Source organism: Pan troglodytes, chromosome 21 (assembly GCF_028858775.2).
Source record: "Pan troglodytes isolate AG18354 chromosome 21, NHGRI_mPanTro3-v2.0_pri, whole genome shotgun sequence".
Lineage (NCBI taxonomy): Eukaryota > Metazoa > Chordata > Mammalia > Primates > Hominidae > Pan > Pan troglodytes.
Window position 1 is genome coordinate 68,984,990 of NC_072419.2, and position 27,550 is coordinate 69,012,539.

Sequence of the window (27,550 nt, forward strand, 5' to 3'; positions counted from 1 at the left end):
CGTGTAGGCACTGGCTCACCCTCTCTCCTCCACCCAGCAGCAGAGCGGCTTAGAGCTGAGGGTCAGGCGCCCTGTTCCCAGCGTGGCTGTGAGCCCCCAGTGTGGACCTAGGAACCCTGGGGCTCTTTCAGTTCATCAGGTGATAAGGAGGTTTATGTCCAAGGTTAGTTCCCTAAACCAGTTGCTGGGAAGAAATAAATCGTGGGACATGTTCCCTTTATTAAAGTCATGACTAATTCTCTGGGCAAATTCAACACGAGAATTTCAGCCGAGCAATCAGTGATTAAGAAATGAAGTTTGCATAGCATTTCAGAGAGTCATGGCCTCCTAACGCAGCCACACACCCCAGAGCCTGGGCAGGTCTGGGAAAAGCCCCAGGGAGGGACTCCCCCAGGGTGCCCACCCCAGCCCCATCCCCCCACACGCCAGAACCCCCCCAGGGTGCCCACCCCAGCCCCGTCCCCCCACACGCCAGAACCCCCCCAGGGTGCCCACCCCAGCCCCGTCCCCCCACACGCCAGAACCCCCCCAGGGTGCCCACCCCAGCCCCATCCCCCCACACGCCAGGACCCCCCCAGGGTGCCCACCCCAGCCCCATCCCCCCACACGCCAGGACCCCCCCAGGGTGCCCACCCCAGGTCTGTCCCCCCACACACCAGAACTGGCTGGGGAAGGGAGGGCATGGGCTGGGGTCTCCTTTGTCCTCCATCGTCTTGCCTTTTTCAAGACGTGGGACCCAAGTAGTTAACCAGAAAGAAGAGGCTTTTCAATCCTCAAGTCAGGAAATAAATTTTGAAAGAACTGGGCTCTCCCATTTTAATCAGGGAAGGGAACAGAAAGAACCCATGTTCATGGCTGCTGAGGTCAGTCTGAGCGAACCAGCGAACACCTCCAAGCAGGCAGAGTGCCTGTGAGGCTGGAGTGGAGTTTCTGACGCCAACATCAGCTCTGCAAGGCACCTATGGGCCTGTTGGGGCTCAGAGGCTAACTAGGGCTGCACTGTCTGTTCCTAATTCTTCAGAATCCATTTACATTTGGCCGCCACCTCAAACAAGAGCATTTGAATGTTCCAGGCGTTCAGAGTTGCGTTCATCGGAACCAGGCTCTAGGTGTGGCCGAGAGGAAAGAGCCGCCCTCCTGCAGGTGGGGGTGATGTGAGGCCGACACTCTGCTCTGGCGAGAGGCTGGAAAGTGTAGGTTTACAGGATGTCACTAAGCTGCAGACGCAGGGGTTCAAGTCAGCGACACTGCGGTGTGAGCAGAGGCGACATGGACATGTCATTTATTGCGAAAATTTGCATTACTGTGGGCTGATGTGAGAGGCTATTGCGCCATGACCTAGGGCTTCAGGAACATTCTCTGCCCCTGGTCTATGTTATGAGTTCCAGGGACAGGACAATAGCTGCGTCTGCAAACACCCCCACCTGAGGCCGAGAGCCCCCCACTCAGTGGGGGAGAAGGGTCACGCACAGGAGCGTGCTGTGAACAGGATGCAGGTAGCTGTGAGCTGGGATGAATGTGAGCTTTGCCCAGTCTGGGTGATCTGTGTACCCCAGAGAGAGCCGAGCCTCTCTTCGCAGAGGCGGTTCCCCTTCTGTCTGCCTCGCTCACTGCACTGGCTGGGAGGGCTTCGTGTGGTTTACGCCATGCGACACGTTTTCCATCTCAGCATCTCATGCACTTAAGCAGCGGTTGGGCGTTAGCCCTGCTCAGGCCTCCAATGCTAACAAAAACAGGGAGAGCCTCCATTCACCCCCCAGGGCCTCGTGTGCAGGGACAGGCAGCCCTGACGCACTGCTGTCGGCCACCTCCCGGGTTAGAAACTGCAAGGCCTGATGTGGGGCCTTCCCAGCTTCCAGGGGGCTATGTCCTTATCCTGAGACCCCACAGCCAGGACCGCAACAGGCAGATGTGGAGGCTGAGGCTGAGGCTGAGCCCTCAGGGCCAGACAGGGCTCAGAGTTCCCACAGTTCCCCCCAGGGCTCCAGGCCCATGCACCAAGGACTCGCCCCAGTTGAGGCCTCACCACCCCCAGGGCCACTGGCCCCCCAAGTGCAAACCAAGCCAGCCAGGTCCATCTACCCAGGGGCTTCTTGGACGGAGGGTTCGAATCCCAGCGGCTTCCTGCCCCACTTCTCCCAGGGGCTGGCGGTTGGGGACTGGCCACAGTCCCCATTCCCGTGATTCCATTCCCCTATCCAGGGGCCTGTCCGGTCCTGGACTTGGTGGCCTCTGCCTGCCCCAGCCAGTTCCCTTTTTCAGGCCCTGCTGCTGGCCAGTGATGCAACAGGGTCCTGGGTCACTTGGGGTCTCTCCCCACCTGAGCTGAAGCTCTGGCCAAGGCACTGATAAGGTTTTTCCCTAATCAGGGACTGCAGCTTTCAGGACAAGTGGGCCACAGGCATAGGCTCAGCCTGGCGCCACCTGGGTTTCTCTGGAATAAGTGTGGGTGTCCCCCACCTCTCTGCACCCCACTCTACTCCCTGTCAGAACAGGGGCCTTTGTGCTCAGAGCAGGGAGGTGACAGCCTCAGGAACAGCAGGTTCCTCGCACCCTGGGTCTGGCCCACTCTGACCCTCAGTCTCTTCTCCACACCCCGACCTCTGCCCACCACTCTGACCCTCAGTCTCTTCTCCACACCCTGACCTCTGCCCAGCTCCATCTGGCTCCTGCTGAAGAACCCCACGTTCATCCTGCTCTGCCTGGCTGGGGCCACCGAGGCCACACTCATCACCGGCATGTCCACGTTCAGCCCCAAGTTCTTGGAGTCCCAGTTCAGCCTGAGTGCCTCAGAAGCTGCCACCTTGTTTGGTGAGAAAACTCTGAATCTTGGGGGTCCTCTGCTTTTATGTCAGTTCTCAGAAACAGAGTCTTCAAGGGCATCTTCTAGAAAGACCCAGACAGGGCACATGGCAGTGAGTGCCCTCCCACCCCCGCTGCCAGAGCAGGTGTGGAGAGCACCACGGGAGCTGAGCGACTGTCCACAGGCCGGAAGAGTGGTGGTCCCGCCCTCTTTGTGGGACATGCTCCGTAGGTGGAAGGGTCCACGGTGGGCTCCACCCCTTAGCCACCTAGTCTTGGCTTCTGTGACTTGGTGCAGGAAGGGTTTGGACCTGGCTGTTCCATGAGCCAGGCACTGGTGCCTCAGGACCTCCTGGAACAGTGCAGCTGGGGGTTTCTCGGTGCCAGAGGCAGGCTGGCCTTCCCAGGCTGGGCAGGTCTGCAGAAAGTGGGGACTCCTCCTCAGAGCTCCTCCTCCTGCCAGCGTTCACAGGGTACCCTGGGCCATGGCAGAGGTGCCAGGCATGTGGGCCACCACCGCCAATCTACCGTGCTCTACCCTTCCAGGGTCCACTATCTGGACAGGAAGAGGGCGTCAGATGAGGGCTCCCCTCCCTCCCCCACAGGCCCATCCAGGCCTGGCCCCTCTGGGCTGAACTCACAAGCCCACACTCCCACACGCCCACACGCCCACACGCCCACACTCCCACAAGCCCACACTCACACTCTCACACTCCCACACTCCCACAAGCCCACATGCCCACACGCCCACACGCCCACACGCCCACACTCCCATACGCCCACACTCCCACAAGCCCACACTCTCACACTCCCACACTCCCACACGCCCACACGCCCACACTCCCACACGCCCACACGCCCACACGCCCACACTCAGCCCCCCAGAGGTCAGCTCTACTGCCCCTTGGAGAGCCTCTCCACCTGTCCCCACAAACCTGTCCCCTCCCCACTTGTCCCCCCAAACCTGTCCCCTCTCCACCTGTCCCCACAAACCTGTCCCCTCCCCACCTGTCCCCCCAAACCTGTTCCCTCCCCACCTGTCCCCACAAACCTGTCCCCTCTCCACCTGTCCCCACAAACCTGTCCCCTCCCCACCTGTCCCCACAAACCTGTCCCCTCTCCACCTGTCCCCTCACCTGTGCCCTCCTCACTTGTCAGCCTAGAAGCCAGATGCCAGCTGATCCCAATTTTGTACTGATGGTGGCCACTCAGGCTTCGACAAATGTCCTTGTCACAGCCTGCAGGGACTTGGCAGAGGCCCCTGGGGGAGGAGGGGTGTGGCTGCCCTGGAGGGGGGTTACTGGAGGAGTCATTGGCTTCCCACTGGGGCAGGGGCTGCTGACCTTGGAGCACTCTGGGCTCTCCTCCTCCCCCTGCCCTGCCCCCTGCCCCCTGCCCTGCCCCCTGCCACCTGCCACCTGCCCCCTGCCCTGCCCCGCCCCCGCCCCCGCCCGGCCTCTGAGGCATCCCGGCTGCAGGCTCTGGACAGAGGTCCCTCCTAGGGCTGTATCAGCGCAGCAGCTAAGCGCTCAGGTGTGGTGTTGAGTGCTGCCATGCAGGCAGGAATTGATCCCTCTATGCCTCAGTTTCCCCACCTGTAAAGTGGACCCGGCTGATCCGCCACCCTCTCCCACCACGGCCCCCTGCCTGAGTCCCTGGCTTAATCCCTCCCTCTCCCCAGGGTACCTGGTGGTGCCAGCGGGTGGTGGCGGCACCTTCCTGGGCGGCTTCTTTGTGAACAAGCTCAGGCTCCGGGGCTCCGCGGTCATCAAGTTCTGCCTGTTCTGCACCGTTGTCAGCCTGCTGGGCATCCTCGTCTTCTCCCTGCACTGCCCCAGTGTGCCCATGGCGGGCGTCACAGCCAGCTACGGCGGGAGGTGAGGGCCAGATGGCACCTGGGTACGCGTCGGGGCCCCGAGCACCCATGGTCCCTGGGCATGGAGGAGGAGTGGCGCAGCGCTTGGGAGAGGCGGTTTTGAAAAGGGCTACGTCACAGGACAGCGGCAAGGGCAACACTCGCTCAGCGGGGCACCTGGCAGCATCCACGTAAAAGGGCACCATGCCAGCCCCCAGCAGTGCCTGCGCTTGGGTCCCGGCTGTGCCCCCGGGCAGTCATATGCCTCTCTGGGCCTCAGCCTTGTGCTCTGTAGCTGTGTCAAATGGAACAACAGCCCTAGTGTTCGGGGTCCTTGAGGCTGGTCTCTTGGTGACATAAAAAGTGTCCCAGGATGTGCTCCTGGCGTTGCCATGTGCTGGGAGTGGGAGGGGGACCTGCTGGTCAGGTGGCAATTAGGGAATATCCAAAATACACACAGGTAGCCTGCACCTCGGCCCTGCCCTGCAGGCCCCGGGAGTGCACCTGCAGGTGCCGTGCAAGGCAGAGAAGCACAAGGCGGCCGTTGTGGCATTATCGGAAACAACCTAAGAGTCATCAGGGTGGACGGGGTCACTACGCTGTCCTCACAACAGAGGCCCTGCCCACGAAGGAATGGAGGAAGCTCATCCTGGGCTACTGCCAAGACATGCTGTGAAGTGGGAAAAAGGAAGGAGTTGGACAATGGGTGCAGTGTGCTCTGATTCAAGTGAGAAGTGCAGATGTTTGTGACTGCCGAGGGGTGTGTACGTGCAGACGACCCCTGCAAACGCACAGCCGGCCTGTGGCTGGAGAACCGAGGACTGGGGTGGGGCCGGGGCCACGAGGCTGCCTTTGTGTACTTGGCGCTCTTTCTTTCCTAATGTTTGCATTTGATCCATATGAATGTGTTGCCTGTCCAAAAACAAACGAACTAGGGAAAGGGGCTGTGCATCAGGCGGACGGTGCTGGGGGGCATGGGTGTGCCTTCCTTGCGTGAAAAGGAAAAACCATTCTATCACCAGAAGGCAGTGCCCAGCGTGAGTGCCCAGCGTGCTGGGGGCGGTGCAAGCTTGGCAAGTTTGTGGACCCGAAATGTAGGCTGCATGGGGACGAGCCCCATGGCTGACCCTGTGCCTGCTGGGTGCCAGCATGGCTCTGGCCTGGACCCTACCACTCGCTTGTCCCCCCTCTGCAGCCTCCTGCCCGAAGGCCACCTGAACCTAACGGCTCCCTGCAACGCTGCCTGCAGCTGCCAGCCAGAACACTACAGCCCTGTGTGCGGCTCGGACGGCCTCATGTACTTCTCACTGTGCCATGCAGGGTGCCCTGCAGCCACGGAGACGAATGTGGACGGCCAGAAGGTGAGTGGGGCCGCTGCCTACCACCCCTGTCCTTCCCTGGACCCTGGGAAGGGGCCCCCGTGCCTTCCCCTTGTAATCGGAGCTATTGTTGGGCTTCCCAGGTGTACCGAGACTGTAGCTGTGTCCCTCAGAATCTTTCCTCTGGTTTTGGCCATGCCACTGCAGGGAAATGCACTTCAACTTGTCAGAGAAAGCCCCTCCTTCTGGTTTTCATATTCGTTGTAATTTTCTTTACATTCCTCAGCAGCATTCCTGCACTAACGGCAACTCTACGGTAAGCCGGGGTCGGGTGTGCGCTTGTCCAGAGCTTTCCTTGCAGCACCCTGAGGCGGAGCTCTGCAGATCCTGAGACAGGAGCACTCCAGGAAACACCCAGGTCTAAGCGGGCCTGTCTGTCACTGGTGGCAGGAGAGACCTCACTGTCTCTGATCTCTGACGAGGGGCTTCCCACTTAGGGGGGGGGTGATGATGTGGCTGGGGGCTGGTCCAGGAGGCCACTGGCCTGGGGGGTGACTTGGCATGCAACCCCACTTCTGTGGGTGCTGACGCTGTGGTTTTCTATTGCAGATGTGTCCGTGACCCTCAGAGGTCCTTTGCCCTGGGAATCCAGTGGATTGTAGTTAGAATACTAGGTACTGTGCAGTGTGAGGAAGCCATGGTCAGTTGCACAGTGTGCTCACTGCACAAGGGCATGGGCAAGTGTCTAACCACCAAGGGATGTGCTTCCCAGCTGGAGGCTGTTCCCGCCTGGGAAGGGGTCCATTCCCTAACTGTCCACTAGAGGGGCCCATCGTCATTTATTTGCCCAAAGGCTTTCCCTGGGAGATCATGGGAAACTGGCAGCCCCAATGCCGAATGCCCAAAGAAAGGAACGTTTAAGCCCTCTTTGCACCCCCTGAGAACTCCAACGGCCAGTATCACCTTCCCAGAGCCCATCATTCCAGGCCTCTTGGCTGCCTGCCCCCTGCCTAGCCCCTGCCCACCAGGAGTGTGGGTGCTGAGTGGGCTTCTCTCCGCAGGGGGCATCCCGGGGCCCATCGCCTTCGGCTGGGTGATCGACAAGGCCTGTCTGCTGTGGCAGGACCAGTGTGGCCAGCAGGGCTCCTGCTTGGTGTACCAGAATTCGGCCATGAGCCGCTACATACTCATCATGGGGCTCCTGTACAAGGTAAGCAGGCCCAGGGAGGGGACAGAGGGTCTGCTCTGAGGGTGGCTGGGGGCTCTGGATACGCTGCGATCTTCCAGCAGCTTGGACCACAGCCTAGTACATCACAGATGTTCCTGCAGCCGGTTTCTAGAAGGCCCTTCCCACATTCCTCATGAGTTGGTTGTGGGGAGAGGCAGGCGGGCTGCAGGGCCTCCTCCTGGGGTTCACTGTCCAGGCCCCCAACAGCTCCAGCAAAGCCCAGGCCCGGGCCCTGCTCCCTCTCCCACCTCCTGGGGCTGCCCTTCCACAGTGTGGTCTTGCACGTACCCGGGGTGCCCGTTAACTAAAAGCTTTGCAGAAATAAGAAGCGGCTGCTCCTGTTAGAGCGGCTTGACTAGCTGGTCCACTCCGGGCCTCAGTCTGGGGGGCCGGCGGGCAGGTTGCAGCCTCTCTGTGACCAGTGCGCCTTGGATTCCATTGGATCTCTTAGTCTGGCCCTCATTTTTCAAGCTAACAGAAACTTTCTGTTGTGACTCTTGGCGTATGCTACCTGGGAGGAAACGCAGTATTTGTGTTTGGAATTTGCCCCCATTAGACGATAAAGCACAAAGCCTTCTAAATAAAATGCGGTCCCAGGGCCAGCTGTTCAGAGGATCTTGTTGCTCTTCCTTGGGTGACGGACCCAGGAAAGTTCATCCTGCAGGAACCCGTGGCCTCAGGCTTTCCAGGAGGGAGGTTAGAGAAAGGGAAGGAGCCCAGCTGGTTCACCTCCCCTCGGATTAGCAGAAAAGAGGCGAGTCTGAGCAGGGCCTTGTGTGGCTCTGGAGAGAAGCAGTGGTTTAAGGAGACATATACCTCGGTTTCCCCCTCATCTGAGGTTTCACTTTCCACAGTTTCAGTTACCCGAGGTCAACCACAGTCTGAATGTATTAAATAGGAAATTCCAGAAGCAAACAGTTCATAACTTTTAAAGCACGCGCCGTTCTGCACAGTCTGGTGAGATCTTGATCTGTCCTGCCCAGGACTCGGATTCTCCCTTTGTCCAACTTTGGAAGAAGGCAAGGTCAGAAATTATTCTGCAGGGAGCTTTGGAGATATTGGATACTAAGGCCCAAGCCCTCTGTGATACGCCTTTCGCTTTGGCATAAAATAACGGTTGACTCTCTGTTAGGCGCGTCTCTGCTCAGGGAGTGGTGGTGTTTGGGGAGGCCCAAAGGCACATGAGCATCAGGAAATTGACCATTTGACTTCATAAGACATAACCTTTGTCCAGCGTGTCCAGGCTATCCATGCCACCACCTGTTAATCACTTAGCAGCCGGTGTGGTTCCCACATCCCCCATCACCGTATCACAGTGCCATGTTCAAGCCACTCTTATTTACCTAATCATGGCCCCAAAGCACCGGAGCACTCACGCCACCGTTCAGCTCTGCCAATGGGAAGCCGGAGGCGCCTCCTTCAGCGAGAAGGTGTAGTTCCTTGGCTGGGCTCAGTACCACCCTTAGACTCACGCGTCCACAGGGGTCTCAGTGTCTGCGGATGAGGGGGCTGCTGTACGTTCCCAGGGAGCCGTCCCCCGACTCTCTCCTTGCTGTGTTGGATGCATCCCTTAGCTGGGAGCAGCAGGCTGAGAGCCCTCCACACGCAGCCATCCCCTGGGCTCAGCACAGCCAGCGGGAGCCGTATCCAGAGGGTCAGAGTTGGCCTCAGCAGCGCATGCGTCCATGTTAATTGTAGCAGGGGAGCACACAGTGTCTCCTTATAAACACCCTCGCATTCCACTTTGTCCTGCACCGAGTCAAAACAGCCTCACTCCCTGAATGCAGGCTCAGGGCCATCAGCCAGGCTGACACTCCAGGAGGCACAGTGGGTGTTTCTGGCCCACGCCCAGCGTGGAAATCATAGTGGTGCACATGTACTCTGCGTGGGCGTTGCGGCAGCATCCGTGCTTGGACCTCACCGCCTTTGGGGCCCACGTGGGATTCCTGCCACATCGTCCTCTTGCCCTACAAAGTCGGTGCAGCCCCTCATTGTTGACAAAGAAACCAAGACCCTGAAGGTTAAGAACTGCCCATGATGGTGGCACCGGGGCTTGAACCCCGGCTGTGGTGGTGACCGGCGACTGGCTCTGTGTGAGGTTCCTGTGGCCGCCACGACAAAGGACCGCAAGCGGGGTGGCCTAACATAGCAGAACCAGATTCGCTTACAGATCTGACGCCAGAAGTCAGAATCAAGGTGGGGGCAGGGCGGGCTCCTTCCGCCGCTCCGGCTCTCTGCGGCTGCATGTGGCCTTTCCCTCTGTCCCTGCCTCAAGTCTTCCTCTCCTTTCTCTCATGAGGACACCAGTCATTGGATTTGGGGCCCACCTTAGATCCAGGATGATCTCATCTCAAATCCTTAATTACATCTGCAAAGACCCTATTTCCAAAAAAGGTCCCATTCACTGGTGTCTGGCACTGTTCAACCCATGACAAGCCCCCCAGTCCTGTGCCTCTGTTTTTAGTCAAAGGGTGTGTTTCATTCCCTCTTTAACAATATTGGCGTCTGCTCTACAAACCGGTTATATGGGAAAGATACCCTCTCAGAGCAGGATGGGTTTCCGTGGACCTGGTGAGGGTGCTGCAGGCTGGGGCAGGGACAGGACTGGGACAGGCCCACCAGTATCCAAAGGCTCTGGCCGAGCTCCCCACGAGGTCCAGCGGGCTCCTCTCTCCCCAGGTGCTGGGCGTCCTCTTCTTTGCCATAGCCTGCTTCTTATACAAGCCCCTGTCGGAGTCTTCAGATGGCCTGGAAACTTGTCTGCCCAGCCAGTCCTCGGCCCCTGACAGTGCCACAGATAGCCAGCTCCAGAGCAGCGTCTGACCACCGCCCACGCCCACCCGGCCACGGCGGGCACTCAGCATTTCCTGATGACAGAACAGTGCCGTTGGGTGATGCAATCACATGGGAACTTCTATTTGACCTGCAACCTTCTACTTAACCTGTGGTTTAAAGTCCGCTGTGACCTCCTGTCCCCAGAGCTGTACGGCCCTGCAGTGGGTGGGAGGAACTTGCATAAATATATATTTATGGACACACAGTTTGCATCAGAACGTGTTTATAGAATGCGTTTTATACCCGATTGTGTGTGGTGTGCGTGAGGACAAACTCTGCAGGGGCTGTGAATCCCACTGGGAGGGAGCGGGCCTGCAGCCCGAGGAAGGCTTGTGTGTCCTCAGTTAAAACTGTGCATATCGAAATATATTTTGTTATTTAAGCCTGCGTCCCCATACCGCGTGCTTTATTTCTATGAGTTTGCAGAGTTTGGTGGTCTCGCCATCCTTGGCCCAAGTCCTGTAGTCAGCCCTGTGGAATCCGCGGATATGAAAAGTCGGCCCTCCTTATCCACAGGCTCCCCACCTGAGGATTCATCCCACCTTGGATGGAAAATGCAGTTTTTGTGGGAGATGGAACTGGAGGGTACGGAGGGCTGACTGCACATACAAATATACATACATGAGTGTACATATGTTCTTATATAAACGTGTCACAGTAAAATTGTTCCTCATCTTGCATTACATTTCCCTCGTTATTCATGGGGTGAACAGCTGGTATCAACTGCCTTGCGTCCCCCAGAGCCATATGTTGAAGCCCCGGCCCCAGGATGGCTGTGTTTGGAGGCAGGGCCTTTAGGAGATGATTATGCACGGGGTCATAAGGGTGGGTGCAGGTCCCACAGACCCCTGCCATCCGGAGCTCCTTATGGCCAAACCCTTCCCACTCGCTGAGCCCTGCAGCCCCAGGGCCTCTCTGAGGACTTAGTTTCAGGTGGGTCAGATCAGAACCCACGGGTGGTCCCCAGCACTGAGGATGGACGCCACCCTCGCCCTCCGGTGCTCACAGTCTGCAGCGGCTGCCAGGAGTTCTCAAAACCCAATGCGTCGGTCAAGATCCCCCCCCAAATTAGGGTGCAATCCGGTGCTGGTGACATTTTGATTTGCTAAGTAAGGAGATAAAACACAGCCATAAGGAGAGGGGACCTGGGCTCACCAGGACGCTTGTGTGGAGCTCACTGCTGTGACTGCTGAGCCAGGGAGAGGCATGGGGGGGGCACAGAGGGCCAAGTTGGGAAATGATGGGGAGCAGGGGGTGCAGGGAGAAACTTCCCGAGGGAGGTGACAGAAGGGAGTGCAGGAACAGACCCTAGAGGGAGTACAGGGGCTCTGGGGAGCCAGGGAAGTGGATCGCCACTCAGAAGGGAGTGGGGAGGACGAGGAGCCTCACCAGGTCCCACCTTTGCCATGTTCATCAGGAGTCATCAGAGGTGGGTGGAGCTGGGGTCAGGATGAGGCTCGGGCATGCTGGGCAGTGCCGGCTTCCAGTGACCTGCCTCCTCCGGGTGTCACTGGGACACACTTCCAACAAGCAGGACTTAGAACAGGGCAGATGCCACATCCCTGACCGGGTTATTAGAGACCACGACACTGCCCAGCCCATCTTCTCGCCACTCTTCTCAAGGGCTGCCCTGGCGGGAACCCCACATGGCCAGGAACTGGCCCCTGCCTACGGTCGGCAAGAAACCGGATGCTCAGCCCCGGCCTTTGAGGACTGGAATCCTGCCAAGGGCCACGTGAGCCAGCCAAGAGGGGACGACACCCTGTAGCACCTGGACTGCAGACACGTCAGAGACCCAGCTCCGTGGTGCCTGAATTCTGGACCTACAAAGGCTTTGACATAGTCAATGTGTGCTGCGAAAAGTCACTAAATTCTGGGGCAGTTTGTTCTGCAGCCATAGCTAACCAACACATTGGGCAACAGCACAAAACAAGGGCCAGTCCTTTGCCGCTCACCTGTTCTCCATGGGCATGGACCTCACCCCCCAGGCTCGTCTATGGCAGTGGCTGGCACCTGGCCACTGGGCTGGGGCAGGAGGGAATCAGGGTGGAAGGCGCCAGCCATCTCCTCCTAGAGTCCCACGAGACCATTTCAGCGGACGCCTGCCCTCAAGCCCTCTGCTCAGAGCTACGTCCCGTGGTCCCAGTGAGTGGTGGGCGAGGCAGGAACCAGCCGTGCTCCCAGCTGAAGGAGGCGTTCTGGTGCCGGAGTGTGGGTGTTGGGGCACAGCTGGCCGCACCTGTCAGAGGCGTGTGGCACTGAGCATCCGTGTGGAGGTGTCCCCAGGGCCCTCGGGGAGACTCATGGGAGCTGTCAGCCTGCGGGCTGAGCTGAGATTGGTCAGGGGAGCTCATCCGGGAAGGCCGGGCAGATCCAGATGGAACCCGGGGACCTCAGGACTGAGCAGGTGGAAGAGGCTGCGTCCTCACATCAGGGAAAGGGGGGAAGAGCCCAGGGACACTGGGTGGAGAAGGGATGGGAGGGAGGCGGCACACGCGGTCTGGCCACCAAGGGTGGTGCACCCTCTTCGCTGCCAGTGGTCGGGATGGTCTCTGACTCACAGATGATGATTCCAAGGGTCTGAGCGGCCCTGTGTGTTCCCCGATGTCTCACAGTGACAAATGGGCAGAGGCAGGGGCTGTGGACTGACAGCATCCCCCAGTTCGTAGGTCGAAGCCCCAGCACCCAGTGTGATGGTGTTAAGAGCTGGGACCTCCGGGAGGTGACTAGGGTGAGATGAGGGGGTGAGGGTGGCCCCCCGATGGGATTCGTAGCCCTGTAAGAGAGGAAGAGACCAAGCTCCTCTCTCCTCTATGTGCTGACACGACTAGAAGACAGCTGTCTGCAGACCAAGGAAAGGAACCTCCCTGGGAGCCCAGCCTTGCTCGTGGGCTTCGGGACTCCAGAATGTGGGTAAGGCAAGTCTGTTGTTTGAGCCGCCAAGCTATGGTTCTGTGATGGCCGCCGAGCTGATGGAGGCCGTAGAGTTTCGACTCCGGTCTGGGGGCTCCAAGGGCTGTCCCGCTCCATGCCCTGCCCCCACCCTGGATGCCAGGAAGGAAGAGAAACGCCCCGAGCTGCAGCGAGGACAGAGAGAGGGAAGGAAGAGGACCAGCATGTTCGCACAGGGCACACAGTGGAGGCTCCCGCCCAGGATGGAGGGCAGGTATTCCAGGGAGTGGCCCCCAAAGCGACTGGGTGTATGCTGGGCTGCTCATCGGCATTGCAAGGCATCCATCTCCCTGCCGGCAGTGAGACTTCGCGGTGCGTGATGGATGAGGCCCCCAAGCCCAGATTCCCTTCCCAGGTCCAGGAGGGCCCCTCCGGTGGGCAGCCCGGGCTGCTGGCCACCCACTCGGGCTCTGCCACCCCTCAGGCAGCTCCCAAGAGCTGCGGGGTCTCTGCAGCTCTTGAGCTCTGCTGCCCTCGCCTCGATCTAAGCTCCCCTTGCCTTCCCCATTGACAATCCGCCTGGCTCTGACTCAGGCCCAGGGAGGAGACAGGAGCAGATGGCTGACAGGGACAGTTGGGACACAGGGGCAGAGAGGAAGGAGTCTGGTTGCAGCCTGGTCCCGGCCCCAGCCCCCCAGGCCTGATGACCCAGCCTCTGTGTGACTCAGTGCAGGGAGCGTGTGGCTCCTGGCCCTGCCACAGAGGCCAGAAGGCATCTGCAGATGCCCACACAGGCCCCCCCTTCTCCAGGATCACGGGCGCACCCAGCCTGGCGGGCACATGGGCCCTGGATACGCCCTCGGCTGCATGCTGGCCTGGGTCCTGGATGCCTCCCAAAGCCAGCCCCTGTCCTCCCACGTCCTGGGAGGAGCCCCTGGGATTAGCCGGGAAGGTGCCGGCCACAGGGCCCGGCTGCCTGTGGGGAGGAGAAAGACATGCATCCTGGGAGAGGGAGAGGCAGGCAGGAGTCCTCCAAGCCCACTTGGTTTTCCCTCGAGAGATTTTCCACGGCTGCCGGGATGAGGGCTGCGGGGGCCTCCTGTGTGCTGTGCACTAAATGTTCTTCAAGAGTCAGACGCCAGGAGCAGCTGGAAACGTCAAATGTTCTGGTTGTTGGACCAGTTCCTCTTATTCCTCTGTGCCTTTAAAAATTATCACTGAATTCGGCCGGCACGCCAGCGCACGCCTATAATCCCAGCACTTCGGGAGGCTGAGGCAAGCAGATCCCTTGAGCCCAGGAGCTTGAGACCAAACTGGGCAACATAGCGAAACCCTGTCTCTGTAAAAAAAAATACAAAACATTAGCCGGGCATGGTGGCGTGCACCTGTAGTCCCAGCTACTTGGGAGGCTGAGGTGGGAGGATGACCTGAGCCTGGGAGGTCAAGGCTGTCGTGAGCCATGAATGTGCCACTGCACTCTGGCCTGGGTGGCAGAGTGAGACTCTTTCTCAAAATAATAATAAGAAGAATTCCTACAACCCAACAATGAAAGGATGATCCAATTTAAAAATGGGCAAAGGATTTGACTTTTATTTCATCACAAAAGACATAGAAAAGGCCAACGAGCCCAGGAGAAGATGCTCAAGATTTTCCCACTCAGGGAAGTGCACACCAAAGCCACAGCGCTGACCGTATCAAAAACAAAAGCGACAAACAAACAAAACCAGAAAACGACACGTCGTGGAGAACTTGGAATCCTCACACACTATGGGTGGGAATGTAAAACGGTAAAATGGCACAGCCGCTTTGGAAAACAGTTTTGCGGTTCATCAAAACGTTAACCATGGAATTAGCAGATGACCCAGCAATTCCACACCTAGTATCTACCCAAGAGAAATGAAGACATATGTCCACATAAAGACATGCATACAAATGTTCACGGCAACATTGCTCATAATAGTCAAAAAGTGCACCAGCCCGAATGTCAACTGGCTGATGAGTAGGTAAATCAACATGGGCTGTCCACACAGTGGGTCTTGCTTGGCCGTCAGTCAGAAAGAATGAAGCCCTGCGCTATGGTGTGCAGGTGCGCATGGACCTTGAAACATGCTCAGTGAAACAAGCCAGACACAAAAGGCCACGTGTTTTGTGATTCTTTTATAAGAAATGTCCAGAATGGACAAATCTGTAGAGACAGAAAATGGACTAGTGGTGCCAGGGGCTGGGGGAAGGTGAGGCGGGAGCGACTGTCATGGGTGCAGGGCGTTTTGGTGCAGTGATGAAATGTTCTGGAGTTAGATAACGGTGATGGTTGCACAACTCTGTGAACATGCTTAAAAAACCGAATTGTACACTTTAAAGGGTGAATATTTGGGGATGTGACTTATATCTCAGTAAAGCTATTATTAAATACATCCATCCATGCATTCATCGCTGACTGCCTGCCCTGTGCTTTCACTCCTGTAGACCATGGAGATCTGTTGGGGGATCTGTGTCTGTTCCATAACTTTCTGGTGTCTGTTCCATAACTGCAGCTCTGCCAGGAGAGCATGTGTGGGCCCCATGTTCAGATGTACCACAATCTCCCTCCCTGCTCACTTCCTTAGGGTGGCAGGAGGCAGGAAGGGGGCTTGAGACCTACACTCCAACCCACTGAGCAGAGGATGGCAGGAGGCAGGAAGGGGACGTAGAGACCTGCACTCCAACCCACTGAGGCAGATATTTTCCCACAACGGCCACAATATGTCCCATTTCCTCTGCTGGAGGTGGGGTCTGTGCACCCTCTCTTTGAGCCTGGCAGGCGATTGGGAGTGCCTCGTGGCAGAGGTGACACAGCTTCTACTGGCAGTGCCTTCTGGGCACGCTCAACTTGGGAACCCAGCGCCACGCTGTGAGGAAGCCCAGGCCACGGGAGCCCCCGCTCTGGCACCAGCTGTCAGCCAGGCCAAGTCCGCCGTGATGGGGGTGCCGTCTTGGGTGCTCCAGTCCCCAGCTGGGCTCTCTGTCCCCACTTCACCTGTAGGGGAGGGAATCAGCCCTTCCCACCTAGCCACACCTGCAGATTTGGGAAGGAAAGAAGTAACGATGCTGTTTTCAGCCTGAGGGCCTCTGCTGTCAGTAAAGGCTTGAAAGAAAGTGAGGCAAAGGTTGATGGAAGCTGGAGGAAGGGAAAACCTCAGAAGACAGGAACAGTAGGTTATGCAGCGCTGTGGCCTGCAGGGACACAGAGGCAGAAAACGTGCCGATGCCCTGGGCGAGCGGCGACTCCAGGCAGAAACGCCAGCAGGCTTTATTGCAGCTGTGCATAAGAAGGAGAAGAGAGGGTTTTGTTTAACTTTAGTTTTCAAGCAAAATTTAGATAAAATTGAAGAAGTCAGGACTTAACAGAATTTAAAAGAAAGCTGTTGACAATGCCAAGTGCTGATGAGGACTCTGGTAGCTGGAACACTCACCCGTCGCCGGTAGATGTGGAGAACAATACGGCCGCTCGGGAACCCAGCTCGACAGTTACTATAAAGTTAGACCTGAACCTTCTTATAACACAGAAATTCCACTCCTAGAGAAAGGCAAAATTATGTTTACACAAAATCTTGTACACAAATGTTTCTTATAGCGCTATTCTTTTTTTTTTTTTTTTTTTTTTTTGAGACTGGGTCTTGCTCTGTCACCCAGGCTGGAGTGCAGTGGTGCAACCTCAGCTCACTGCAGCCTCTTTACTCCCGGGTTCAAGCGAATTTTCACAATCATCAACAAAATTGGAAACCACCCAAATGTCCTCTAGGAAGTGAAAGGATAAGTAGCCGTACAGCCACACAATAGACTCAGCCGTGAGAGGGGGGCACTGTTAATATGCAACAGGGACGAACCTGGGAGGCACCACGCTGAGCAAAAGAACCAGACCCCAGAGGTTAGTAGTGTGTGGTTTCACTTACACAACAGCTTCCAAAAGGCAAAGCTGCAGGGATGGAGAGGAGACAAGCCGTTGCCAGGGGATGGGGTGGAGAGGAAACTGTGGCTTTTAAAAGTAGCATGGGGCTGGGCAAGGTGGCTCGCGCCTATAATGCCAGCACTTTGGGAGGCCGAGGCAGGCAGATCACTTGAGGTCAGGATGGCCTCATGATGAAACCCTATCTGTACTGAAAATACAAAAATTAGCAGGGCGTGGTGGGGCATGCCTGTAATCCCAGCTACTGCAGAGGCTGAGGCAGGAGAATCGCTTGAAGCTGGGAGGCAAAGGCTGCAGCAAGCCGAGATCACACCACTGCACTCCAGCCTGGGCGACAGAGCAAGACTCTGTCTCAGACAAACAAACAACAAAAAAGTAGCATGGCAGAGCTGCTCTGGGTCACGAAGCTATCTGTGTCCTGACGGTGGACGTGGTTCTGGGTCACGAAGCTATCTGTGTCCTGATGGTGGACGTGGTTCCACAAATCCATACATGTGTCAAAACTCATCAAATTCCTTTTTTTTTTTCTGATACACGTTCTCGCTCAGCCACCCAGCTTGGAGTGCAGTGGTACAATCATGGCTGACTGCAGCCTTGACCTCCTGGTCTCAAGTGATCCTCCCACCTCAGCCTCCCAGGTAGCTGGAAGTACAGGCACATACCACCACGCCCAGCTAATTTTTGTATTTTTTGTAGATAGGGTATCTTGCTATGTTGCCCAGGCTGGTTTCGAACTCCTGAGTTCAAGCGATCCTCCTGCATTGGCCTCCCAAATTGCTGGGATTACAGATGTGAGCCACCATGCCTAGTTTATGGAATCACTTTTTACAAGCCAGTTTTACTGCACAATAGCTTAAAAAATAAAATCAAAAACACTGTTTCTCATTCCAAGATTCTCCAGGTGGTAAAGGATTCTTAAATTAATGAAAGGACGTCAGGCCCAGGCCACAGCAGCAGCAGAGGGTCTAAGGAGGGAGTCAAGAGTGTGGCTCAAAACTCCTCTGTTAAAACGTCAGAAAAGTTTCAGGTGATTATTCATAGACTCTCTCGAATAAAGGAAAGGTCTGCAGTGGATCTTGAGGGTATACCTTAAAGACCCTCTACACGAAACACAGAGTTTCTAAGAATCTTTGGGGAGTTGTTCCAGGGCTACCCCCAGGAATCCCCCAGGAGAGGAGAGCTCGTCTTGACAAGATTTGTAGATCGAGATTTGGGCTGATGGGGTGAACCCGAGGAAAAGCCATAGGACCCACAGTGTTTTTATAATGATCGAGTTTAACGTTCGTAGAAACTGCTGCTGTATTTGAAATTTCATTTCCCAGTGCCCTCTGCTGGTGTATAGAGATGACGGTTGGGTCCCGTGTGCTGACGCTGTGTCATGAAACCTGCTAGGCCCACTTTTGTGCAGATGCCATGGGATTTCTACATAAACAACCATGTCATCTGTGAAGAGGGAGAGTTTTTATTTCTTCTCCCTCTCCGACCTATATTCCTTTCATTTCTTTTTCTTGCCTTATTGCACTGGCTGGAACCTCCAGTACAATGTCAAATGGGAACGGTGAGAGAAGGCATCCTTTACCTGTTCCTCGCCTTAGGAGAAAACAGTCCACCTCTCAATGCCTCTCAATGTGAAGTGTGACGTTAGCTGCATGTATTTTTTTAATAGAAGCCCTTTATCTGTTAAAGTGGTTCCCCTTCTATTTCTAGTTTGCTGACGGTTTGTTTTTGTTTTTTTTAACCATAATGGGTGTTGAGCTTTGATGGCCGTTTCTGAGTCTGTTGACACAATCCTACAGTAGATCTTCTTCAGTGTTGATGTGGTAGATTGCACTGGTCGCTTTCAGAATGTTAAGCCTGCCCCCCACCCCCTGGGATACACTTGATCATGGGCTATGCTTTCAAATGTTGCTGGATTCAATTTGCTGGTGTTCTGTTAAGGGTTTTTGTGTCTACGTTCATGAAAGATATTGGTCTCTCGTTTTATTTTCTTGTACTGTCTTTATCTGGTTCTGGTATATGGGTAATGCTGGCTTCATAAAATAACTTGGGAAATGTCTCATCCTCTTTGTGTTTTTCCAGACAGGGTCTCACTCTGTCACCTGGGCTGGATCACGGTGGCATGAACACGCCTCACTGTAGGCTCAACCTCCCCAGGCTCAGGGCTCAGCTGATCCTCCCATTTCAGCATCCTGAGTAGCTGGGACTATAGGCACAAGTCACCACGCCCAGATAATTTGTGTAAATTTTGTTGCCCAGGCTGGTCTGTAACTCCTGGGCTCAACTGATCCCTTGGCCTCCCAAAGTGCTGGGATTACAGGCATGAGCCACCCTTCCTGGCCTTCTTTTCTTTAAGCTGAAATAATGTTAGACTTCTATGCACCTGTGAGAAATAAACAATACAAAGAGATCCCTTGCACACTTTGCCCAGTCTCCCCCAATGGTAACATTCTACAAAACTGTACTTTGATATCACAAACAGCCAGCCCATCAACCTTATTCTGATTCCATGGTTCTGCTTATACTCACTCGTGTGCGTGTGTATTAAGCCGTGTCACTTGTGTGAGTGTTTATTAAGCCATGTGTACACACTCGTGTGTGTATTAAGCCGTGTGTACACACTCGTGTGTGTGTTAAGCCGTGTGTACACACTCGTGTGTGTGTGTTAAGCTGTGTGTACACACTCGTGTGTGTGCGTGTTTATTAAGCCGTGTGTACACACTCGTGTGTGTGTGTTAAGCCGTGTGTACACACTCGTGTGTGTGTGTGTTAATCCGTGTGCTGTTTTATCTTCTGTGCAGGTTCTTGTATTGACTGTGCTCGAATATCCATGTACGGGCTTTGTGTGAACAAGAGCTTATCTCTCTGGGTAAAATCACCAGGTTGTGTGGTAGTTGCAGTGCCCCCATCCCTTTGTGTATTTGTTAGAAGAGATTGCATAAATCGATGTTACTTAGAATTCACCAATGAAGACATCTAGGCCCGGAGATTTCTTTTTCAGAAGGTCTCATTGAAAAAAAAATCCATTTCTTTAATAAATACAGGACTATTCACTTTATCTGTTGCTTCTTGGGTGAGTTTTGGTAGTTTGCAAAAACTTTTCAGCTACAAGGATGAACTAATTTTATGGAAAAGGGAGGTTGACCCAGAGGATGGAACTGAGAGCTCAGACGGCAGTGCGGCCCTGGAGAGCCATCCCCTGAGCTAGGACTGAGCCCTCAGCCTGGCCCCGTAACTTCACTCACCCAGATTTCAGGACCGCATGCCCGGGAGACTGCTGCGTGCCTCTCCCTCCCTGCTCTTTGAAAGGGGAGCCGACGGTGTGGTCTGTCTGTCCCACTACTGGTGTTAGCTTGTCAGGGGCAGATAACTCTTCAGTTCACAGCTCTTCAGATGGAGAAGGGGGTGCACCTGGGAGCCGTACGCCTGTAGCACCTTGTCCACACCTGGACCTGGCTTGCGGGACAAGACTCTGGGCTTGAGTCAGAGTTTGATGTCACCACGGAAAGAGACCATAGGGCAGCCAGGGCAGAAGGTGAATTTATTTTGCATGAGGGAGAATTGTGAATTGCCGGGGCCACAGAGTCGACTATGGCAGATGGCACTTTCCCCAAATGCCCATGCATTTGGACACATGAGTGTGGAGACCACAGAGGGGACAGATGAGCATGGTGACCGCTGAGGGGACAGATGAGCATGGAGACCACGGAGGGGACTGAGTCTCTCCACTCAGGGGGATGGTGGGACATTCCATGAGTCTGCAGAAATCTGGGGCACCTGCCAAAGTCCAGGCATCATCCTATCAGATAGCAGCATGTGTGTGCATGTGACCATGTGACCTCACACACACACACACACACACACACACACACAGAGTTGTCATGCAGTGTCCCGGTGAATGGGGGCTCCTAGCCCATCCTGAAGTGGGGGTCGAATCCTGGCTGTGCACCTTCCAAGTCGTCTGAACTTGTGTGGATCATGTCACCCCCGACTTAGTGTCCCCATCTGTGCATGGGGCCCATACAGGGACCCCCATCATAGGGCATGGCGAGGGTTAACCGCTGCACCTGTGCAGAGCTCTGGGGATACAGCTGGCCACAGCACGAGGACGGCCAGCATCCTCGCCAGTCCGGGGCCACACAGTGGTCTCTTTCTGTGCTGAGCTGGAGGCTCGAGGCCGTGGATGGACCCTGAAGCTGCGCAGGCTGTGAGGGCGCCCTGGTGCTTCCTCTCAGTGTCAGCTCTTTGGGGAACACAGAAGATGAACCGTAGGGAGCGATTACTCAGAACCATAATTTGCACTTAGATTGATTTTAATCGGCAGCACATTAGAAAGGCGCATGTGATCACCATTTAATGACTGTGATGTGCGTAATCCATTTTATTCTCAGCTGGCTCCTGTGGTAATTACATTTCTCTTGTGTTTAATTCATAACTTGATCATTTATTCCAAGTCGTGTTGGGCTTGGACCTCGGGCTCTCGGGAGCGGCCGTGACGGAGCTCAGACCCAGCACTTCTCCTGCAGAGCCGGCCGCTCGCTGCTGGCCATGCCTGGAGGTGGCGAGGACGGGCTTTTCCATCACTCTCGGTGGGGGCACCTGCTCCAGGGGCAGCTCCATGGGCGCTTGGCGGGACGGAAGCTGCGGGAATAGTTGATGTTGAGGTTGACGGCGACAGTGAGGACTGCAAGAATACAGTCACGTACCCTGGAACAATGTTCAGGCCAGTGATGAACCTGTAATACCACAGGGTCCCGTACAATATGAGACCTATTGTTGCTGCACCTTTTCTAGGTTCAGGTGTGTTTAGAGACACAAATGCTCACTGTTGCGTTACAGTTGCCTCTTGTATTCAGCACGGCAACACACAGTGTGGGTTTGTAGCCTCGGAGCAACGGGCGACACCATGTGGCCTCGGGGTGTCGTGGGCAGCACCGTCTGGGTTTGTGTGAGTGCACTCTGCGGTGTTCGCAACCAGACACCGACTTTCTCAAAACTCTCTCCATCAGTAAGTGATGCAACGCTGCACCGGAAGCAAGATCACGTGGCCACGCGCTTCCCACACATGCAAAGGTCTCACATGACCACACGCTTCCCACACACGCTCACACAAAGATCTCACGTGACCACACGCTTCCCACACACGCAAAGATCTCACGTGACCACACGCTTCCCACACACGCAAAGATCTCACGTGACCACACGCTTCCCACACACGCTCACACAAAGATCTCATGTGACCACACGCTTCCCACACACACAAAGATCTCACGTGACCACGCACTTCCCACACACGTTCACGCAAAGATCTCACGTGACCACGCGCTTCCCACACACGCTCACGCAAAGATCTCACGTGACCACGCGCTTCCCACACACGCTCACGCAAAGATCTCACGTGACCACGCGCTTCCCACACACACTCATCCCCCAACAGCAGTGGGAAGTCCAGGGGCGTGTGGCAGCCCCAGGGGTCCTGGGTGTTCTACTTAACCTTTCTGTGCCTCAGTTTCTCCCCTCTGAAATGGGGCTGATACCACAGTCTCAGTTTCACTGGGGTGATGAGCTGGGGTGCCTGGATTATAGGAAGTGCAGTACATGTGTTTGTTAAATCACTAAAACCATCAGCACCTTTGCCTGACAGGTGAGGAAACCGAGGCACAAGGAGCTGATTGGCCTGTGATGGCCTCAGAGCTCGTCAGCCAACCCCCACCAGGCTACGCTGCCTCTTCTGGGAGCCTCCGGTCTCCCCAGAACATCTATCCACTGGGGTTAGATTTGTCCAATGCCCCCACCACAATCACAGGGGAGACTGCTTGTCAGCACAGGGCCGGCCACCCTGGCACCAGTTCAGTCCCTAGGGAGGGTCTTTCCCTGGCATCCCAGGGACTGGGCTGTCATTTAAGTTTAGGCCACTGACACCTGCTCATTCATCCCCCCACTCCCTCCCTCAAGTTTCCTGAGTGTGCAAGCAAACCCCCCCACTGCCCTGGACACACTCATTCCCGCCAGGGCGATCAGGGGTCCCCATAACTCATCAGGGCAGCCCTCACCCCAGCAATCCCCACACCTGGAAGTCGCTCATTAAGACCTCATTAGCCCGTGCTCCACCTCCCACCCCATGGCCGTGGTGAGTTTAGTCTGCAGCAACGACCCGACCACACCAGCTGGGCAACGAGAGCCGCGAGAATGGCAGCACTGTCTACTCTCCACTTTCCCCAGAAAGGCCCGGCCAAAGCATGCACAGGCAGCCGCGCCAGGGGCTCCTGCAGCACCTCAGAGAGACCAGTAATGGGGCGGATTAGCAGGGGCCAAGGGTCTGGGGTGAGGCCACAGTGCATGGAGTGCATGGAGGTTGGGGCACGTGTGACCAGCCAGGGTCATAAAACACACACGGTCAGAGCAGGGCACTCAGCTGCCGAGGAGGGGGGTGGTGGGGAGGCACGGGCAGGCCTTGGGTGCAGTGAAGCAGGCGGGCAGGGGAGGGTGGGAGCAGAGTGTGGGGGCAGGAGGAGGGGGGCTATGGGGAGGCATGGGCAGGCCTTGGGTGCAGTGAAGCAGGCAGGCAGGGGAGGGTGGCAGCAGGGTGTGGGGGCAGGAGGAGGGGGGCTATGGGGAGGCATGGGCAGGCCTTGGGTGCAGTGAAGCAGGCAGGCAGGGGAGGGTGGGAGCAGAGTATGGGGGCAGGGAGGAGGGGGGTGGTGGGGAGGCACGGGCAGGCCTTGGGTGCAGTGAAGCAGGCGGGCAGGGGAGGGTGGCAGCAGGGTGTGGGGGCAGGGAGGAGGGAGGTGGTGGGGAGTGGGGGCTGGGTCGGGGCTGGGTCCTGGCTGCCCTGGCTGCCCCCCGACACCTTCCCCAGCTGGTCGGTGCCCAAGGGTGGGTTCGTGGGGCAACTGCACCCGCTCCCTTCCACTCTGCTGTGGCCTGACCAAGCGGGCTGTTTTCTTGCTTTGTTGGTTGTTTTTTTCTGAAGGAAGAAGAGAATGAATTTAGAAGGCTGTAAGCCCCATCTGAGCCTTACACATAGTTCTCCTTGAATTGGATTTTCACCAAGGCCATGATGGATGTGGAGTCTCGGCTTTCTGACAACGTCTTCCAGAGCAGGCTTTCTCTAGAGGGTGGACTGCCTGTGTTCTCCTGGGAGAGAATGCATTTGCTTCCGATGCCCAGGGCACGAAAGAGGTGGACGAAACAACGGAAGTGGAGGGGGTGGATTCTCTACCTGGGAAACCCAGCAGGGCATGCTCATATTAGAATTAAGATCTTATAATAAGTGTGCAGATGCGCCTGTTCTAAGGAAATAAAGGGTTCTGCCCTCCTAAGAATTCTGCCCTTGCAAGGGGTGTGAAACCTGCAGAGCTGCTTCCCGGCTTCTTCCTCCAGGAAGCCCTCCGTCCTCCTCCAAGCTGTAGACCCAGGGCTGGTAAACGGGTAGCCAGGCGCCCCCACAGCCTCCGTGTGGATCCATGGCTGAGCAAGTCCTCCCTGGCCACTCCCATCTCTGATGACAGAACATACCATGATGAGAGCCGCTGAATTAGGAAGACAGTGTGGAGAAGGTACCCTCCGGGGACTGGGGGGCTTCTGGACTCCGAGAGCCCCGGCGTCCATTCCTGTTTATCGCGGCCACTTCCCATCTGAGCAAGGCAATCTCTGTACCTGGGGAGTGCAGCCGCCCATGGAGACGGCTCAGAATAATGAGCTGAGTGTCTCCGTGTAGCTCCCGCCCCAGTGCGGAGCTCCTGGTACAGGATGGCAGGTGGTGTCTAAATAGCTATTCATAAGGACATTATCTCCAAGCACTGGGTGGAAACGAGCCTTCCTCCCCCCAGCTGAGAAGTGACAGGCACTTCCCTGTTTACTGAGGACAACAGTCAACCGCAGAGCGGCGTGGAGCTCGCAGCTCTTCTGATGTCACAGTTGTGACTGAGTGTCACGTCCTAAAGCTTCAGGATGAATGCAACTCCGCTCCACCAAGGGCCGGGGACAGAGTGAGAAGACACTGGCGCCAGGAGTGGGGAAGAGGGGAGGGGCCGGCAGCTGCCTAAAGAGCAGGCCCTGCTGCTGTTTCTGAGCCCCCGAGGGCCCTCTGACCCCAGACACCTTCCCTGCCAGCTGAACACCATTCCAGAGTCAGATCTTGGTTTTGTTTTCTTTCTTTTAAAAATATTTTATTATAAGGTGAAAAGAAAAGGAGAGTACACTAAGCCTTAGCCGTGGTTGGCCCTTTAGTCTGAATTAGTATATCAGCTATTTTACCAAGGGCAGGTTTGGACGGTGCAGAGAGAGGAAGAGAGTATCAGAGTGCCCAGCGCCACAGAGAAGGGGTGGCTGGCCAGGGCGCCCATTGCAGGCAGATGAAAAGGGTGCCCCCGAACAGGCACGATGGGTAGGGCACCCCCAAACAGGAGCAATGGGAAGGGCACCCCCAAACAGGAATGATGGGAAGGGCACCCCCAAACAGGAGCAATGGGAAAGGCACCCCCAAACAGGAGCAATGGGAAAGGGCACCCCCAAACAGGCACGATGGGAACGGCACCCCCAAACAGGCACAATAGGAAGGGCACCCCCAAACAGGCACAATGGGAAGGGCACCCCCAAACAGGAGCAATGGGAAAGGGCACCCCCAAAGAGGCACGATGGGTAGGGCACCCCCAAACAGGAGCGATGGAAAGGGCACCCCCAAACAGGAGTGGGGGCCTCTGAAGGCAAGTGGCAGCAGCTTCCTAATCCCGGCCCCACGTTGTTCCAAAGGTCCATGAAGACCAGACGCCACACAGCCACGGGAGACACAGTGGCCACCCTGGGGCGTCTACACTGAAGGCCAAGGGCATGTGGAGGAAGAGCCATCTGAGCCGAGGCCCGGGGAGGAGCCAGCAGGCCAAGGAGGCGGAAGAAACCACGCAGTGGCGTCCAGGGCAGGGCAGGTGCGTCATCCGGGCGGGATGCAGAGACACGCCCTTCCACTAACCATCTGAGGAGCACTTGGCACCCACACAATGAGCCCGGCAAGGGCCACACCAGGAGGCAGCGCACGGGGCAGAGCCTCTGAGCCAGAGAAGGGGAGGTCCCTCGGGAGGCCCCTGCCATCCCCCGCTCTGGGTGGGCCTCTCCAGCCAGACTCTGCGCCCCAAGGGCAGGGCTGGGCCTAAGCCACACCTCGGGGTGCATGGGCTGTGGGGGGCCGCTCCTGGACACGGAAGGACGACACCGGCTTCCCTGTACCTCTGCTGGGGCCGCGGGTCCCATGTCGTCAGCGTGGCCAATAGGCTGCCAGCCTAGCACAGCCTCCAGGGCAGCCATGGCCCAACCTGCCTTCCTAGCCTCAGGGGTATCCCTGAGCACATGGGAGTGCAGGAATAGGTACCCCAGGGGATCCCCACTTACCTCCCGGCCACGCCCTACCAGGCACTGGTGCCGCGCTGCAGCCACCCCCGGGCCTTACCCACCCCCACCAGCTTCATTGCTTTCCAGGTCCCAGCACCACCAGCTTCATTGCTTTCCAGGTCCCAGCACCACCAGTTTCATTGCTTTCCAGGTCCCAGCACCTCCAGCTTCATTGCCTTCCAGGCTCTCAGCAGCATAAGAGACCTACACACACACACATGTGCACACATACATAGAAGGGGCTGACTCACACACCACCCCATATGCAAGCCCCAGAAGCTGGGCGTCCACTGAGCAGCAGAGATAGCCCATCCCAGAGGGCAAGGAGGATCCCTGGGGTCCCTACGAGGACACCTCACCCAGGTCCTGCCCGCGGCCCCCTACGAGGCCCCTTTGGGAGGGAGGCTGCCCCCTACACCACTCAGTGCTAGGACTTACCCATGCACCCCCCCAGCCCTGTGCAACCCTGCCCGTGCACCAATGACCCCACTCACCCCTGACCCTGCTCACCCCAACCCCGCTCACCTGTAGCCCCACCAGGTTCTTAAGCAAAAGCTCAGTCTGTGTGCACACAGCAAACACAATTCTGCCTATATTTTCTCGGGGTTTGGGGCTCACATTGGACACTGGAGGCTCTCTTGAGTGAGTAAGAGCAGCAGCTCAGGCTTTTGAAGGCAAAATGGAATGGACGCAGGGCCCAGGAGACACCAACTGGGTGAGAGCAGGGCTCCAGAGCCAGCAGATGGCCGGGGTGGGGGATGCATGCCCCCTGCCACCCGCTCCAGCAAACCCGGTCCCCTGACTTGGGTTGTGTCCAGCAATGGCTTTCTGGGCTGGAAGGCAGAGCTGCCAGGAGGAAGGAGTCCCTCTGCAATGTCAGAAGCACCAAACACAGGGGAGACCTAACTTTCAGGGCCTGGGGGAAGCGGGGGTGGCCAGGCTGGTGGGAAGGAGATATTAACATTTTCCGAGAAGCCCTTTAATTCTTCCAGATAAACCGAACGAGTACAAGCCTCAGCATGGAAGCACAGCTTTCTAGAAGCTGGAAAATCAGGCTCATCACAAAAGCTCGAGCACAGTTAATTTCCTCTGACATTTCCTCCTGTGGTTAGTCCTGGAGCCAGCAGGTGGCCGGAGGCGCCCATTCTTTCCCATAAATGGACGGTCTCTGAGGAATCAAGTCAGGCCCTCATCTCCAAACCCTCATCCCATTTTTCCCTGGCCTGCACGTGGCCAGCTGTGCCCCGCGCCTCGCAGGCCTGTCCCCGGCTGTGCCCCGCGCCTCGCAG

At 56.6% G+C, this 27,550-nt stretch overlaps 1 protein-coding gene across 8 annotated transcripts in view; it reads left to right on the forward strand.

Moving 5' to 3' along the window:
- Positions 1-26,842, forward strand: part of SLCO4A1 (solute carrier organic anion transporter family member 4A1) — a 47,921-nt gene extending 21,079 nt beyond the window's left edge. The window contains exons 6-12 of one of the 8 annotated variants that reach the window (XM_016938256.3): positions 2,657-2,811; positions 4,484-4,679; positions 5,853-6,018; positions 6,120-6,292; positions 6,586-6,650; positions 7,038-7,186; positions 9,884-10,421. In XM_016938256.3, the coding sequence (XP_016793745.1) occupies positions 2,657-2,811; positions 4,484-4,679; positions 5,853-6,018; positions 6,120-6,292; positions 6,586-6,650; positions 7,038-7,186; positions 9,884-10,027 (1,048 nt within the window). In that variant the 3' untranslated portion in view covers positions 10,028-10,421. Of the gene's footprint in view, positions 1-2,656; positions 2,812-4,483; positions 4,680-5,852; positions 6,019-6,119; positions 6,293-6,585; positions 6,651-7,037; positions 7,187-8,058; positions 10,422-23,847; positions 24,230-25,628 lie in introns of those variants that run through there. The other 7 variants (XM_016938255.4, XM_016938259.3, XM_016938257.4 and 4 more) reach the window with 7 other exon arrangements.
- The last annotated feature ends 708 nt before the right edge of the window (positions 26,843-27,550 follow it).